This window comes from Pipistrellus kuhlii, unplaced genomic scaffold (genome assembly GCF_014108245.1).
Source record: "Pipistrellus kuhlii isolate mPipKuh1 unplaced genomic scaffold, mPipKuh1.p scaffold_m20_p_38, whole genome shotgun sequence".
Taxonomy (NCBI): Eukaryota; Metazoa; Chordata; class Mammalia; order Chiroptera; family Vespertilionidae; genus Pipistrellus; species Pipistrellus kuhlii.
The window spans coordinates 3,725,612-3,740,424 of record NW_023425538.1 but is presented as its reverse complement, the minus strand read 5'-3'; the positions used below and the strand labels follow the sequence as shown (position 1 = coordinate 3,740,424).

Below are 14,813 nucleotides of genomic sequence, written 5' to 3'. Positions count from 1 at the left end.
TGTACTTAATAGTTTATTTGCTTTCATTTCATTTAGTTATTTTTCTGGAGGTTTCTTTTGCTCTGTCATTTGTGACATGTTTCTTTGTCTCTGCATTTTGATTTCTTCCCTGTATTTATTTTTATGTATTAGGTAGAGCTATTATGTTTCCTGGAATTGGTGGAGTGTCCTTGTGTATAAGGAGTCTGGTAGGGCCAAGTGGCTCAGCTTTCCCAGTCACCTGAGCTGAGCACCTCTATGTGGGTGTGTGCACTATCCTGTTGTAGTTGAGCTTTGATTGCTGTTGGTGTCACTGGAATTGACCTCCAGGCCAATTGGCTTTGAGGATCAGCTGCAACTACAGTGGAAGAGTTGCTGGGCAGAAGACACTCTATGGAGTAGGACTTGCTTCAGTGGGGCTTTGGTGCTCACTGAGTCTGCCCCTTAAGTGTATAGTTATAATCTGGCATGGTCTGAGGCTGTGCACTGTCTGTGCCCTGCCTGGAGCTACCTATCAGGAGCCACAGAGGGATCTACAAGTGGCTGCTACTTGTGTTAGGATTGGAAGTGCTCAGGAAAGGCAAAGCTGAGAAGCAAGGCAGGCTACTGCTAGTTCTGGGCCTGGGTCCTATTGTTGAGATGTATGGGGCATGCTGAAATCAGCTGCTGCTTGTTTGAGAGATTTTAGGAAAGTCTGGAGCCATTTATATGGAAAACCTGCTGCAAACAGCTTAGGTCGGTGGTGTTTCAGAGAATCACCAGGTAGGAGCAATCAGTGTGAGAGCCAGGTTGAATGGAGACTCAGATATGGTGCCTGGCAATCAGCTCTGCAGCATAGGAACAATGACACTTGTGAGTACCCCTTTCTGGGAAAAAGCCAACCCTGTGTTCTTGCTGTGATGCTAGACAATCCAATTCCTCCCCATATGTTCCTGGAAGCCACTGCCCCAGCACTGGAGCTCAAAGGGAGTGAGTCTGAGTAAGTTGGTGCACTAGCCCTTTAAGAGGAACTGCTTGGGTCTCCAGCAGCTTCCATGTCACTTAGCCACAATCCCCAATGTTTTTTACAGCCCAAAGTTACGGGGACTTCTCTCCCTAGTACTGGAACCCTGGAATGAGGGGTCTGGTGTGGGGCTGGGACACCTTGCTCCTCACGGGAGGCTTCCATAGTCAAGATACTCATCCCAATTGAAAAAACATCACATGTTGGTGTTGGACCAACCCATTCCATGCCTCCACCCCTCCTACTCGTCTCAATATACTTTCTTCTTTACTACTCTAGTTATAGGACTTCCATTCAGCCAGATTTCAGGTGGTTCTAAATGATAATTGTTTTGTATTTTAGTTGTAATTTTGATGTTGTTGTAGGAGGCGTCAAGTACCATTTACCTACCCTACTATCGATGATCACCTATGGGTTTGTTTTTTTTTTTTTTAATCCTCAAGATAGGTTTTTATTGATTTTAGAAAGGAAGGGAAAGAGAAAAACATTGATCAGTTGCCTCCCATATGCACCGTAGATTGAACTCATAACCTAGGTATGTGCCCTGACCAGTAATTGAACTCACCACCTTTTTGGTGTATGGAACAACACTCCAACCAATTGACCTACCTGGCCAGGGTGAGCTTCCATTTTCTTATCTGTAAAATGGAGATAATAAAATCTTCTTAAACAGACCTATACATATAACTAGATAACTACTATCATACTTGAATTACAGTAAACTGAACCTTCATAAATGTGACTTGTAATGAATTATATCAGTTAGAATTTACTTTGTCTACAAAGTAATAGAAAACCTGACTAGCCATTGCTAAACTAAAATAGGGTGTTATTTTATTATCTAACAAGAAATCTGGAGGAAATTGGCTGTTGGGATTGATTTCTCTGTGATTTTTTTTTTCTCTTTCTCATGATCACAAGGTGTTTGCCATAGTTTCAAACATCTTATCAGCACACCAATGTCCTAGCAAGAAGAAATGGTCAGGTGAAAAGCAAATTTCCTCTTACAAGGGATGAATCTGTCCCAGAATTCCTCCCCAAGCTGAATTCCCTTTCACATCTCCTTGCCTGAACTAGACACATGGCCAGCTGTAGGGACAACTTGGAAAGCAATATCTGGGGAAGTGGAATTAAATGGTCAAGATTGACTAAAGGTTTTAAACACAGACTACATGTCAGAATCACCTGAGTGGTATTAAAAATGTGTGTGTGTGTGTGTGTGTGGTGTGTAAGTATACACATATATAAGCATATGTATACTTACATACATACTTATATGCCTGGGCTTCACCACAGACCAACTGAATCAGAACTATTGATTGTACTTTTTTTTTTTTTTTTTTTTTTTTTTTTTTTTTTTTTTTTTTTTTTTTTTTTAGGTGTGCCTACTTTCTTTTAATTCTAACTGAATAACATTTTTAGGAGAGAGAGGAGGGATACAAGACAACTCATCCCACACCACATGTGCCCTGACTGGGAATGGAACTCATAACCTTTTGGTTCCTGGATGAGCCTAAAGCCCTGCTCCTTCTGCAGGCCCTGGAAAGAGCACTACGTGTCTCTTCCCAGCTTCCAGACTGAAATTTTTCTTGGTGGTATCTGTGATTGTGATTTTTGTCAAGAAACCAGATTGAGCCCTAGACAGTTGGGCTCAGTGGATGGAATGTCAGCCTGGGGATTAAAGGGTCCTGGGTTTGATTTGGTCAAGGGCATGTGTCTTGGTTGCAGGCTCCTCTCTGGCCCTGGCCCTCCCTGGCCCTGGCCCTCCCTGGGTCTGGTCAGGGAATATGCAGGAGGCAACTAATTGATGTGACTCTCTCATATTGATGCTTCCCTCTGTCTTTCTCCCACTCTCTTTGAAAATCAATGGAAAAATAGCCTCGGGTGAGGATTAAAACATAAATAAAATAAAATGGTAATTAAAACTTTTTTTAAAAGAAAGAAACTAGATTGAAAATGAGTGCCATAGTTGAAGGCCCAAATCTTCATATACTGATGGCCAGGGCACCAGTACATGGTATTATATTTACATACTAGAGGCCTACCACACAAAATTTGTGCACAGGTACAGTCCCTAGGCCTGGCCTGCAATCAAGGCCATCTTCCCCAGTTGCCTGCAGCCAGCCCTACCCACCACTTCCACCCACATCCTGTTCCCCCTCCACCATTGAATGATCAGTGCCTGACGGCCAGGGAAAAGGACGGAGATGTTGGCTGTTTCCACCCGCTCACCAGCTCCGCTCCCACTGTGGGTGGCCATCAGGCAATTGGAGCTTGCTGGCTAGGGAAAGGGACCAAGAGGTGGTCACTGTGCCTCATAATGACTGGTCCAGCGGTCGTTCTGCCATTAGGGTCAATTTGCATATTACCCTTTTATTATATAGGATGGAGGTCTGGTGCACAGGTGGGGGCCAGCTGGCCTGCCTTGAAGGAGGCCCCAGATGGGGGTGAGGGTCCCTACTTGGGGACGGAGCCAGCTGGGGCAAGGGGCCACAGGGTTTGCAGGCCGTCCCTGCCCCCAATCAGAGTTGGGGTCCCTGCTGGGGGGTGGGGCCAGGTTGGGCGAGGAGTCATCAGCAGTTTGCAGGCCAGCCATGCTCCTGATCGGGGTGGGGGATCCCTGCTGGAGCATGGGACTGGCCTGGGCAAGGGGCTGCAGGTGGTTTGCAGGCCATCCATGCCCCTGGCTTTGTCAGGAAGGACATCCAGAAGACTTTTGATCTATCCAGTCTAATTAGCATATTACCCTTTTATTAGTATAGACTAGAGGCCTAGTGCATGAAATTCGTGCACATGGATGAGGTGTCCCTCAGCCTAGCCTGCACCCTCTCCAATCAGGAACCCCTCGAAGGATTTCTGACTGCTCGATTAGGCCCACCAGGATTGGGCCTAATCAGGCAGTCAGACATCCCTCTCACAATCCAGGACTGTTGGCTCCCAGTCACTCGACTACCTGCTTACCTGCCTGATTGTCCCTAACTGCTTCTGCCTGCCAGCCTGATCACCCCCTAACCACTACCCTGCCAGCCTGACCAATGCCTAACTGCTCCCCTGCCAGCCTGATTGCCCCTAACTGCCCTCCCCTGCAGGCCTGGGTTCCTCTCAACTGCCCTCCCCTGCTGGCTATCTTGTGGTGGCCATCTTGTGTCCACATGGGGGTGGCCATCTTGCATGTTGGAGTGTTGGTCAATTTGCATATTCCCTCTTTATTATATAGGACTAGAGGTCCGATGCATGAAATTCGTACACAGGGCCGGGGGTGTCCCTCAGCCGAGCCTATGCCCTCTCCAGTCTAGGACTGCTGGCTGCCAACTGCTTGCCTGCCTGCCTTCCTGATTGCCCTTATACACTTCTGCCTTCCAACCTGATCACCCTCTAACCACTTTCCTGCCAGCCTGATTGATGCCTAACTGTTCCCCTGCCAGCCTGTTTGCCTCTAACTGCCCTCCCCTACAGGCATGGTCACACCTAACTGCCCTCCCCTGCAGGCCTGGATCCCCCTCAACTTCCCTTCCCTGCAGGCCCGGTCACCCCCAATTTCTCTCCTCTGCCGGCCTAGTCACCCCTAACTGCTCTCCCCTAAAGGCTTGATCACCCACAACTGCCTTCCCTTGCAGGCCTAGTCCCTCCTAACTGCCCTCCCCTGCTGGCCATCTTGTGTCCACATGGGAGCAGTCATCTTTGACCACATGGGGGCAGCCATCTTGTGTTGGAATGATGGTCAATTTGCATATTATTTTGTTATATATGATAATATTGTAATGACAGTGAGAGTGTCCATTTGAATGCCTACCTCATGGAGCCTATTTTATCTGTTACTAGAGGCCTGATGCATGAAGATTCGTGCAAGAATGCACCTTCCTTGCCCTGACTGCTGGCACCATTTTCGCTCCAGCCAGAGCCACCTTTTTACTCTGGCCCAGAGCTGCTGGGGCAATGCAGAATGCCATGGCAACAGGGTCCAACCCTGCCCTCTGTGCTCGGTGCCTGTGTATGCAAATTAACATGCTATCTTTGTTGGGTTAATTTGCATATTCACTCATGATTGGCTGATGGGCGTCACGAAAATATGGTTAATTTGCTCTTTCTTTTTTATTAGTGTAGATACTTCTTACTCCCTGATGTAATCCATCTCCCACTAAAATGCCAGCTCCTAGAACAGGGCTGGCATTTAGGAGGTGCTGAGTCAATATCTGTTAAAAGAAACGAAGTTATGCCTGGTCAGCATGGTTCAGTGGTTAAGCATTGACCCATGAACCAGGAGATCACTGTTAGATTCCCAGTCAGGTCACATTCTTATGTTGTGGGCTTCATCCCCCAGTAGGGGGCATGCAGGAGGCAGCCAATCATTGATTCTCTCTCATCATTGATGTTTCTATCTCTCTATCTCCTTCTCACTTCCTCTCTGAAATCAATGTTTAAAAAATGTTATATTCCATGCACTGTCTCATTTAGTCCTCCTAACACCCCTTTGGGGTTATAATATTGTCACTCTACCCATTTCACAAACGAAGACACATGAAGCTCAGAGATAGGCTTGACAAAGAGAAGTCACTTAGTCAAGATCACATAGCCAAGAGGCATCAAGTTCAAGTCCTGGTCCAGACCCAGGGCTTTTTGGCCCAAGAGCCCAAGCTACTGACCATCACATATATGTTCTAATCCTTCCCTGGTTCCCATGAGCCTCCTAACAGTCCCTTCTCTCCCTTGAGCAGCTTATCACCCTGCGGGGCTCCATCCTGGAGGATGCCACACCCACAGCCACTAAGCATGGGACTGGGCGGGGTCTACCCCTGAAGGATGCCCTGGAGTATGTCATTCCTGAGCTTAACATCCACTGCCTGCGGCTGGCTCTCAACACTCCCAAGGTGACGGAGCAGCTTCTGAAGCTGGATGAGCAAGGGGTGAGCTGGGGCTGGGTGAGGGTGTGGGGGCAGTATCTTCTGTCTTGGTCACTTTTTTTTCCCCCCAAAGATCAGAAACTAACGTAAGCTAATTTCAATAAATGGAGGAATCTGTTATCAGATTCTGGGATTGCCAAGAGCAGGAATGTAACTGGGTATCAGGAGGAAAATAGTGTAGGGATAAAGGAGCCACCAGGTTCGTGTGTGTGTGTGTGTGTGTGTGTGTGTGTGTGTGTGTGTGTATACATGTAACACTTGTGTTTTCTCTCTCCCTCTGCACACTGGCCCTCCCCCCGCTCTCAGAGTTGCTGTTAGAGTTGTGGCCACTTGCAGAGACCATCTCACTGATTTTCAGCCCAAGAGAGCCTCTACCTGGCCCACACTTAAGTCAGATGTCGGTCCATGGTCCCATCACCAGCAACTAGAGGAATCAGGGATACATTAAAAAAAAAAAAAAAGAAAACCACACAGTTATTGCGGGCTCACCCACTAAAAAAATGTGTTGACTCTACTGATTCCTGCACACTTCAGAATTTCCTTTTGTAGAGTCTTAGCCAGCACCAATCCACCTAGTATGGGAAGCTGGCCCAGGCAAGAGTCTCTTTCATGAGAGAGTGGCATTGCCCTCCATAGATAAAGAATTGGAGGCACTGGCACCTTGTCATGCCTTTCTATAATGGGAGGAAGGGAGAGGGAGAAGACAGCTGGGACATGTCCCCATGCCTTTTCCTTCCTCTGGCTGTGGCCCTAAATTCCTGTGTCACTCCAGCAACTTTCTGGGCTCAGTGCCCAAGAAAGTCCCCCTTTGTTCCACCCTCTCTGACATCTCTGCCTGTCCTGTCTTCATAAAGCCACTCTCGCCTCTGCAGCTCTGCCGGAAACACAAAGTGGGGATCCTTTACTGCAGGGCAGGCCAGAGCTCAGAGGAGGAGATGTACAACAACGAGGAGGCTGGCCCTGCCTTTGAGGAGTTCCTCTCCCTGCTCGGTGAGAAGGTCTGCCTGAAGGGCTTCACCAAGTACGCTGCCCAACTGGACGTCAAGAGTAAGTAGCCTGGTGGAGGAGCCAGGTAGATCATAGTTAGAATTGGTGAACCACTCCTGCATGCCCTCCTGATGGGCAAAAGACCTGGTGATACTAGGTGAAGACCCTGGGCAATGGGAGCTCCAGGTCTCTGCTGATGGGAGTGCAAGTAGTACTCGACTTTTAAAAACAGCACTGCATATTCTGGTTAAGTCTGAAAATTCACCAACTCAGTCTCGACAATTATACTGCTAGACATGTCCTTTGATAACTCATGTACATGTGCCAGGATATATCCTGCATACTTATAACTGCAGAGCCCAGGACAGTGACCAGTGTGCATGAGCAGAGCTGTGGCATAGTCACATAGTGCCACTCTGTGTGGTGACGACGACGACAACAAACTGATGTCTGGATGAGATGCATGGCCAGCAGGGCTCGGAAGAGGGGGTACTGAATGATGCCTTTTATATAGTAACTAGAGGCCCCATGCACAAAATTTATGCAAGTGTGTGGGGACCTCTGGGTGGGAGGCCAAGGCCCTGCGCCCAGCCGCTTGCTGTCAGCTGGGGCCTGGGAGTGGCGGCCCTGGCCTCTGTCGCTGCTGGTCATTTGTTTTGTTTTGTTTTTTTCTTGGTGTCAGTTTTTTTTCCCCATTGCTTCTGCTGCTTGTCGCCCTCTGCCTGGCTCCCTCAGTGCCTGAGCAGCAGTGCCCACCCCCCAGCGCCTCTGCTGTTGGTTGGTTTTATTTTCCCCTTTGTGGTCAGCACACATCAGAGCAGGCGTCAAACTCCCAGTCCAAGTCTCATTCAGTCAACTGCCTGAGAGGACAATTTGCATATTTGGCTTTCATTACGTAGGATTATTTTAAAAGCACATTCAATAATATATTGTTTGAAGGTTTATTCTTACATAATAAAACTAAAGGAAAACAAGACAATGATAGATGCGACAGTCAGGATAGTGGTTACCTCTCTAGGGTATAACTGAGAAATGATACATTAGAATGTTGGTGGTGGTCTATTGCTTAAGGTGGGTAGTAAGTACAACATATATGTCAGAACATCCCCTGTACATATATATGCATATATTTCTGTACGATGTATGACAGCAATTTCAACCTGTGTGCTGTAAAACAAATTTTTAAAACATGTAATACCTGATTACTTAGTCAGGGCATTGACCTATTTTCCTTTAGATTGTTAAATAAAAAATGACAACAGCCAACACAGCAGCCATCCTGTGTGAATGAACCAAAGTTATACCTATTTTTTGTCAGATCGGCAAAACAATATATTCTTGGTGTGCCACCGAGTTTTAGTACTTAGAATATGTGTGCCATGATGTGAAAAGGGTTGAAAATCACTGATGTATGGGATTGCAGTGAAAAGTAGTTTGAAGGAGAGAGTGGAGGGTAACATTGTGAACTGGTGTCACAGCCTCTCTGGAGAAGTCTTGGCCATTGATCTTGGGGGTGGACTGTCATTGGATTAGTTGCTCAGGCTAACTTGGAAAGCCACAAGATGGGGCCCTGGCTCTCTCACTCATTCTTTGCTTTGCCTTGCCATGCCTCAGTTTCCTCATCTGGAAAACTGAGGTCTGGATTAGGAGACCAAGTTTAGAGGGATAAATAGGAATTTAGTAGGTGCCTGCAGCTGTCGTCATCATCACCTTTGCCTACTCCATTGAAGAAGGCAGTAGGAAGAAAAAGCATTTTATTGTGCCAGTTACTGGTTTTGTGGTCTCAGGTTTGCTCCTCTCTGCCTCAGTTTTCTCATCTGTAAAGTGACAGTAATAATTGCACTTAACTTGGGAGCACAGAATTGAACCTAACGTATTGTGCCAGTCAGTGGACCTGTCCAGCTTCCCAGAGCTCTGAAGGTGGGTATCGCCTGCAGTGTGCTGATGGGGTGCACAGGACTCTTATTACCACCTGGCACGCAGGAATCCTGCAGCAAGTGTGAGCATTAGTATTGTGATTTTGTTGGTGAACCGCTGAAGGGGCAATACACTCAGAAAAAGGAATAGGAGACTTATCTCCTTCTCAAACAAATGCCTGCTTTTGAGGCTCAGTGTCCTCCACTAAGTGACGGCAATAACTGTACCCTTCACTGGCTTACTCTGAAGACCGGATACCTAGCAGTGCCTTACAGAGAATTAGCTCTCAAATAAACATCAACTGCTGCCAATCATTGCAGTGTCACCTTGGGCAAGTCACTCACTCTCTGTACCTCACCTTCCCCTTCTGAAACATGGAGCCAGTAATGAGGTGTACTTCTCTCTGTCGTAACCCCCCTCACATTAAAGGTAACCAGTATCCTGACTCCCATGATTATCATTGTTTTTTTCTTTATAGTTTTGCTACTTCTGTGTGCATGTCTACACAACATGTTTTGCTTGTTTTGTAACTTAATGTGAATGCAATCATACAGTGTGTGCTCCTTTGTGTTTGGCGTCTTTCATTCAACATTATGTTTGTCAGATTCAACTATGTGGTGATTACGACTCATTCCTTTTCATGGTTGTGTATTTTCCACAGTATGAGTATACCAGTTTGTTTCTCCATTCTTTTTTTTTTTTTTTAATCTTTATTATTGAAAGTATTACATATGTCTCCTTTTTTCCCAATTGATCCCCTCCAGCTGCACCCGCCCTCCCTCTCCAGGCCCTTACCACCCATTGTCTGTGTCCATGGGCCATGCATATATGCATACAAAGTCCTTGGTTGATAATCTCCCACCCACCTGCCTTTCTTCCAAGATTGTGCACTCTGTTTTATGCTTCTATAACTCTGGATACACTCTTTTCATCAGTTTATTGTGTTAATTAGGTTCTATATATGAGTGAGATCATGTGATCTTGTCTTTCTCTGACTGGCTTATTTCACTTAGCTTGATGCTCTCCAGGGCCCTCAATGCTGTCTCAAAGAGTAAGAGATTCTTCTTTTTTACTACTGCATAGTGTTCCATGGTATAAATGTACCACAGCTTTTGACTGTTTCTACATCTTAGCTATTGTAAATTGTGCTGCTATGAATATAGGGGTGTATACATTCTTTCTGGTGTTTCAGGTTTCTTAGGACACATTCCTAGAAATGGGATCACTGGGTCAAATGACAGTTATGTATTTAATTTTTTTGAGGAAACTCCATACTGTTTTATATTATGGTTGCACCAGTCTGCATTCCCACCAACAGTGTACTAGAGTTTTCCTTTCTCCACATCCTCCCCTCATTATCATTACAATTTGCATCTCTATGATGATCAGTGATTTTCAGCATTTTTTCATATGTCTCTTGGCCATCTGTATGTCCACTTTGGAGAAATGTCTATTTAGGTCCTTTATCTTTGTTTTGTTTTTAATTTAAATTCTTTATTGTTGGAAGTATTACCTTTACCTGCTGGGGCTGACCAGCAGACCCTAAGCAAAGAATGAATGATTACTCTGACACACATTTCTGTGAAAAGGAGGGCAAAGGGACTGTCTGGCTAAAAGAACCAGACAGCCCCATTCGCCTGCTTCCTTAGGCTTTTATTGTATCGATAACAACAGCTTGAACTAAAATTAACTATTAGATACTATCATCAGGGTAAGTATCCTTGAGAAGACACGTGCATCAGTAGTGTCCTTTAAGTAAGAACATCTGGAAGATTCCAGTAAATACCCGGCTCAGACACTGGGGATGTGCCCGCAACCAAGGCACATGCCCTCGACCGGAATTGAACCCAGGACCTCTCAGTCCACAGGCTGATGCTCTATTCACTGAGCCAAACCAGCTTCAGCTCTGCTCTACTCTTTATAATTTCCTTCCTTCTGCTTACTCTGGGCTTTTCTTGTTGTTCTCCTTCTAGTTCTTTAAGTTCTAGGGTTAAATAGTTCATTATTAATTTTTGTAGGTTTTGTTGTAGTTTGCTGTGTTTTGTTTTGTTTTCTGTTAATCGTTACCCAAGGACATTTTTCCATTGATTTTTAGGGAGAATGGAAAAGAGAGGGAAGACAGAGAGAAACATTGATGTGAGAGAAACATATCCCTGCACAAGCCCCAGCCAAGGCCTGGGCCAGGGAGAAACCTAAAACTAAAGTGCAGGAGCTTGACTACAATTGAACCTGGGACCATTCAGTCTACAGACTGATGTGCTATCAACTGAGCCAAAATGACTAGGGCAGTTTTTCTTGTTTTTGTTTTTTTGTGGTTTTTCTTTTTTTGAGGTAAGCCTGTACTGCTATGAACTTCCCTCTTAGAACTGCTTTTGAATTTTCCCAGTGATTTTGAGTTGTTGTGTATTCATTTTTGTCTGTGTCCAGGAAGTTTTTTATTTCTTTCTTGATCTCTTTGGTAACCCAATCATTGTTTAATAATATGCTATTTAGCTTCCATGTGTTTGAATGTTTTTGAGTGTTTTTACTGTAGTTAATTTTTAATTTCATTCCACTGTCATCTGAGAAGATGTTTGTTATGATTTCAATCTTCTTGAACTTGTAGAGACTTGTTTTGTGTCCTAACATATGGTCTGTCTTTGTGAGTGGCCATGTGCACTTAAGAAGAATATATATTCTGCAGCTCTAAGGTGAATAATCTCTAAATGTCAATTGAATCCATTAGATCCATCGTATCCTTTAGAGTCACTGTTTCCTTGTTACTGTTTTGTCTTGAAGATCTATCCAGTGAAGTCAGCAGCATGTAAGACCCCTACTGTGACTATATTGTTCATCTCTCCCTTAAAGTTCTCTAGAAGGTTGTTTTTTTTTTTATGTATTTAGGTGCTCCTATATTTGGTGCATATATATTTACCAGGGTTATATCCACTTGTTGGCTCGATCCCTGTAGTATTATGTAGTGACCTTTTTGTATCTTGTGATACCTTCATTTTAAAGTGTATTTTGTTGGATATGAGTATTGCTACTCCTGCTTTTACTTTACCATTTTTTATTTTCCCATCCCTTCAGTCACATCTTTTGTGAATCTTTTGTTCTGAGGTGGGTCTCTTGTAGACAGCCTGTATAGTTGGGTCTTGTTTTTTTTATCCATTCATCTACTCTATGTCTTTGATTGGAGCATTTAATCCATTACATTTAAGGTTATTATTGATAGGAACTTAAATATTGCAATTTTAATTATGTATGCCTATATTTCTCTTTTTATTTCTTCCCATTGCAGCAGTTCCTTTAGCATTTCTTGTATTGCTGGCTTGGTGGTGATAAACTCCTTTGAAAAACTATTTGACCATTTATCTTTTATAATAAAAGCCTAATATGCTAAGTGTCTGGTCACCCAAACATCCATTCAACCAATCAAGGCATAATATACTAATGATATGCTAAGGCCACTCAACCTCTTGCTATGACATTCACTGACCACTGGGGTTGGGGGGGCAGATAGTCAACCAGTCAACCAGTTGCTATGACATCCACTGACCACCAGGGGGCAGACACTCCAACTGGTATTAGCTTGCTGCTGGGGTCCAGCTGGTCGTGACTGAGCAAGACAGGCTGGACATGCCCTGGAGCCCTCCTGCGATCCCTCCCTGGCTGGCCAACCTCCCGTTAAAAGAGCTGTGGGACAACATGAAACATTTGTTGTTTATGCACAGCCTTGATTGTATACCAAGCCTCTAGTTTTGAATAATAGCTTTGCTGGATATAGTAATCTTGGTTTCAGATTCTTGTTTTCTATTACCTTGAGTACTCATGCCATTCCCTTTTGTGCTGTACAGTTTCTGATGAGGAATCAGATGATAACCTTATGGGAACTTCTTTGTAGGTAACAGTTTGCTTTTCTCTTGCTACCTTTAAAATTCCCTCTTTGTCTCTAATTTTTGGCATTTTAATTATAATGTGTTTGAGAATGGGCCTGTTTGGGTTCTTGCTTGGGACTTTCTGTGCCTTCTGAACTTGTTTAACTTTTTCCTTCACCAGGTAAGGGAGGTTTTCTGCTATTATTTCTTTAAACATGTCCTCTATTCCTTTCTGCCTCGTTTGGCATATCTACTATTCAAATATTGTAATGTTTCATGTTGTCCCACAGCTCTCTTAAGCTGTTCTATTTTATTTATTTATTTATTTATTTATTTATTTATTTATTTATTTATTTTGGTGGTGGGGGGGTGTTTGTTTTAATCCTCACCAGAGGCCCTGGCCGGTGTGGCTCAGTGGATAGAGCGTCGGCCTGTGGACGAAAGGGTCCCGGGTTTGATTCCAGTCAAGAGCATGTACCTTGGTTGTGGGCACATCCCCAGTAGTGGGTGTGCAGGAGGCAGCTGGTCGATGTTTCTCTCTCATTGATGTTTCTAGCTCTCTATCCCTGTCCCTTTCTCTCTGTAAAAAATAAAAAAATAAAAATTAAATTAAAAAAAAATATATATATATATATATATACATATATATATATATATATATGTATATATATATATATATATATTTATTTTTTTTTTAAATCCTCACCAGAGGATAGTTTTCCATTGATTTTTAGAGAGAGTGAAAGAGAGAGGGAAAGACAGAGAGAGATATGGGTGTGAGAGGAACACATTGATTGGTCACCTCCTGCATGAGCCTTTACCAGGGCCCAGGCCAGAAAGGAGCCTGCAACCAAGGTCTATGCCCTTGACCAGAATTGAACCAGGGATCCTTCAGTCTGCTAGCTCAGCGTTTTTCAACCACTGTTCCGCGGCACACTGAGGTGTTGCCTGGTGTGCCGTAGGTGCAGACAAGACAAGAATTTTATAATTTTTCACTATTTTGTTTACTTAATATTTCATAATAAAGTAATTATAAAATACTTTCTTTGTGTTTATTTGATTCCTATTCAAGAGAATTACTTTATATATAGTCAATATAGGCACAGAGTTAAATTTTTTAACATTTTCTAATGGTGGTGTGCCTCGTGATTTTTCTCATGAAACAAGTGTGCCTTTGCCCAAAAAAGGTTGAAAAACACTGTGCTAGCTGACGCTCTATCCACTGAGCCAGACTGGGTAGGGCTATCCTGTTTTATAATTGTTTTTTCATTTTGGTTCTCTGATTGAGTGATTTTTTTCTATCCTGTCTTCTATTTCACCAATTCAATCCTCAACTTCCCCTAATCTGCTATTCCTTCCAATGTGTTCTTTATTTGTGCTATGTCATTCTTTATATCTATTTTCCTAGTTACTATATCTTTTCTCTGTTGAGCATCTTTACCATCATTATTCTGAACGCTATATCAGATAAGATTTTTAGTTCTGTTTCATTTATCTCTTCTTCTGGAGAATTCTCTTGTTCTTTCATTTGGGGATTGTTTCTTTGTCTTCTCATTTTGGCTGCCTGTTTGGGTTTCTGACTATGTATTAGGTAGATATTGTACACCTCTCAATCTCTAATGCAGGACAGTGTCAATTCCTATTTCTGCTAATTAGATCAGGTAAAGACTCAAAGCCTCCAGAGACATCCTCTGCCTACAGACTGATTTGATTCAGTCTTGAATAGCCTTCAGGTAATGGTCCCTAGGTGTGGTAAGAGTTTTTCCAAAAAGGTGGGGCATTTGCTTCTGCCTAAAGTAAGGTGACCAGATTGTCCCGCTTTTGGTGGGACAGTCCCGATTTCTAACAGTTTTTCCCGCGTCCCACGGCATTTTAAAAAAGTCCCAATTTTTGGAAAGAATCTTCCCAATCTTTCCAAAAATCAGAAGTTTTTTAAAACGCCGTGGGATATGGGAAAAATTGTTAGAAATCGAGACTGTCCCGCCAAAAGTGAGATGATCTGGTCACCTTAGCCTAGAGGCTAATTGTTATTCTCAGTCTCTTAATGGGCCTCATCAACTTTACACTGTGGGGCCAGGTGTTTTCCAAAAGATGGGTCAACTGTCTTATCCCACACAAAACTACTTGCATAGCAAATTCTGGGTGAGAAAAATGACCTCCACAGCACAA

At 43.8% G+C, this 14,813-nt stretch overlaps 1 protein-coding gene across 8 annotated transcripts in view; it reads left to right on the top strand.

The window, feature by feature from the left end:
• Positions 1-14,813, top strand: part of SIPA1L3 (signal induced proliferation associated 1 like 3) — a 353,179-nt gene that overhangs the window by 222,867 nt on the left and 115,499 nt on the right. For all 8 annotated transcript variants that reach the window (XM_036408270.2, XM_036408269.2, XM_036408265.2 and 5 more), the window contains 2 exons: positions 5,698-5,886; positions 6,756-6,930. In XM_036408270.2, coding sequence (XP_036264163.1) covers positions 5,698-5,886; positions 6,756-6,930 — 364 coding nt within the window. The remainder of the gene's footprint in view (positions 1-5,697; positions 5,887-6,755; positions 6,931-14,813) is intronic.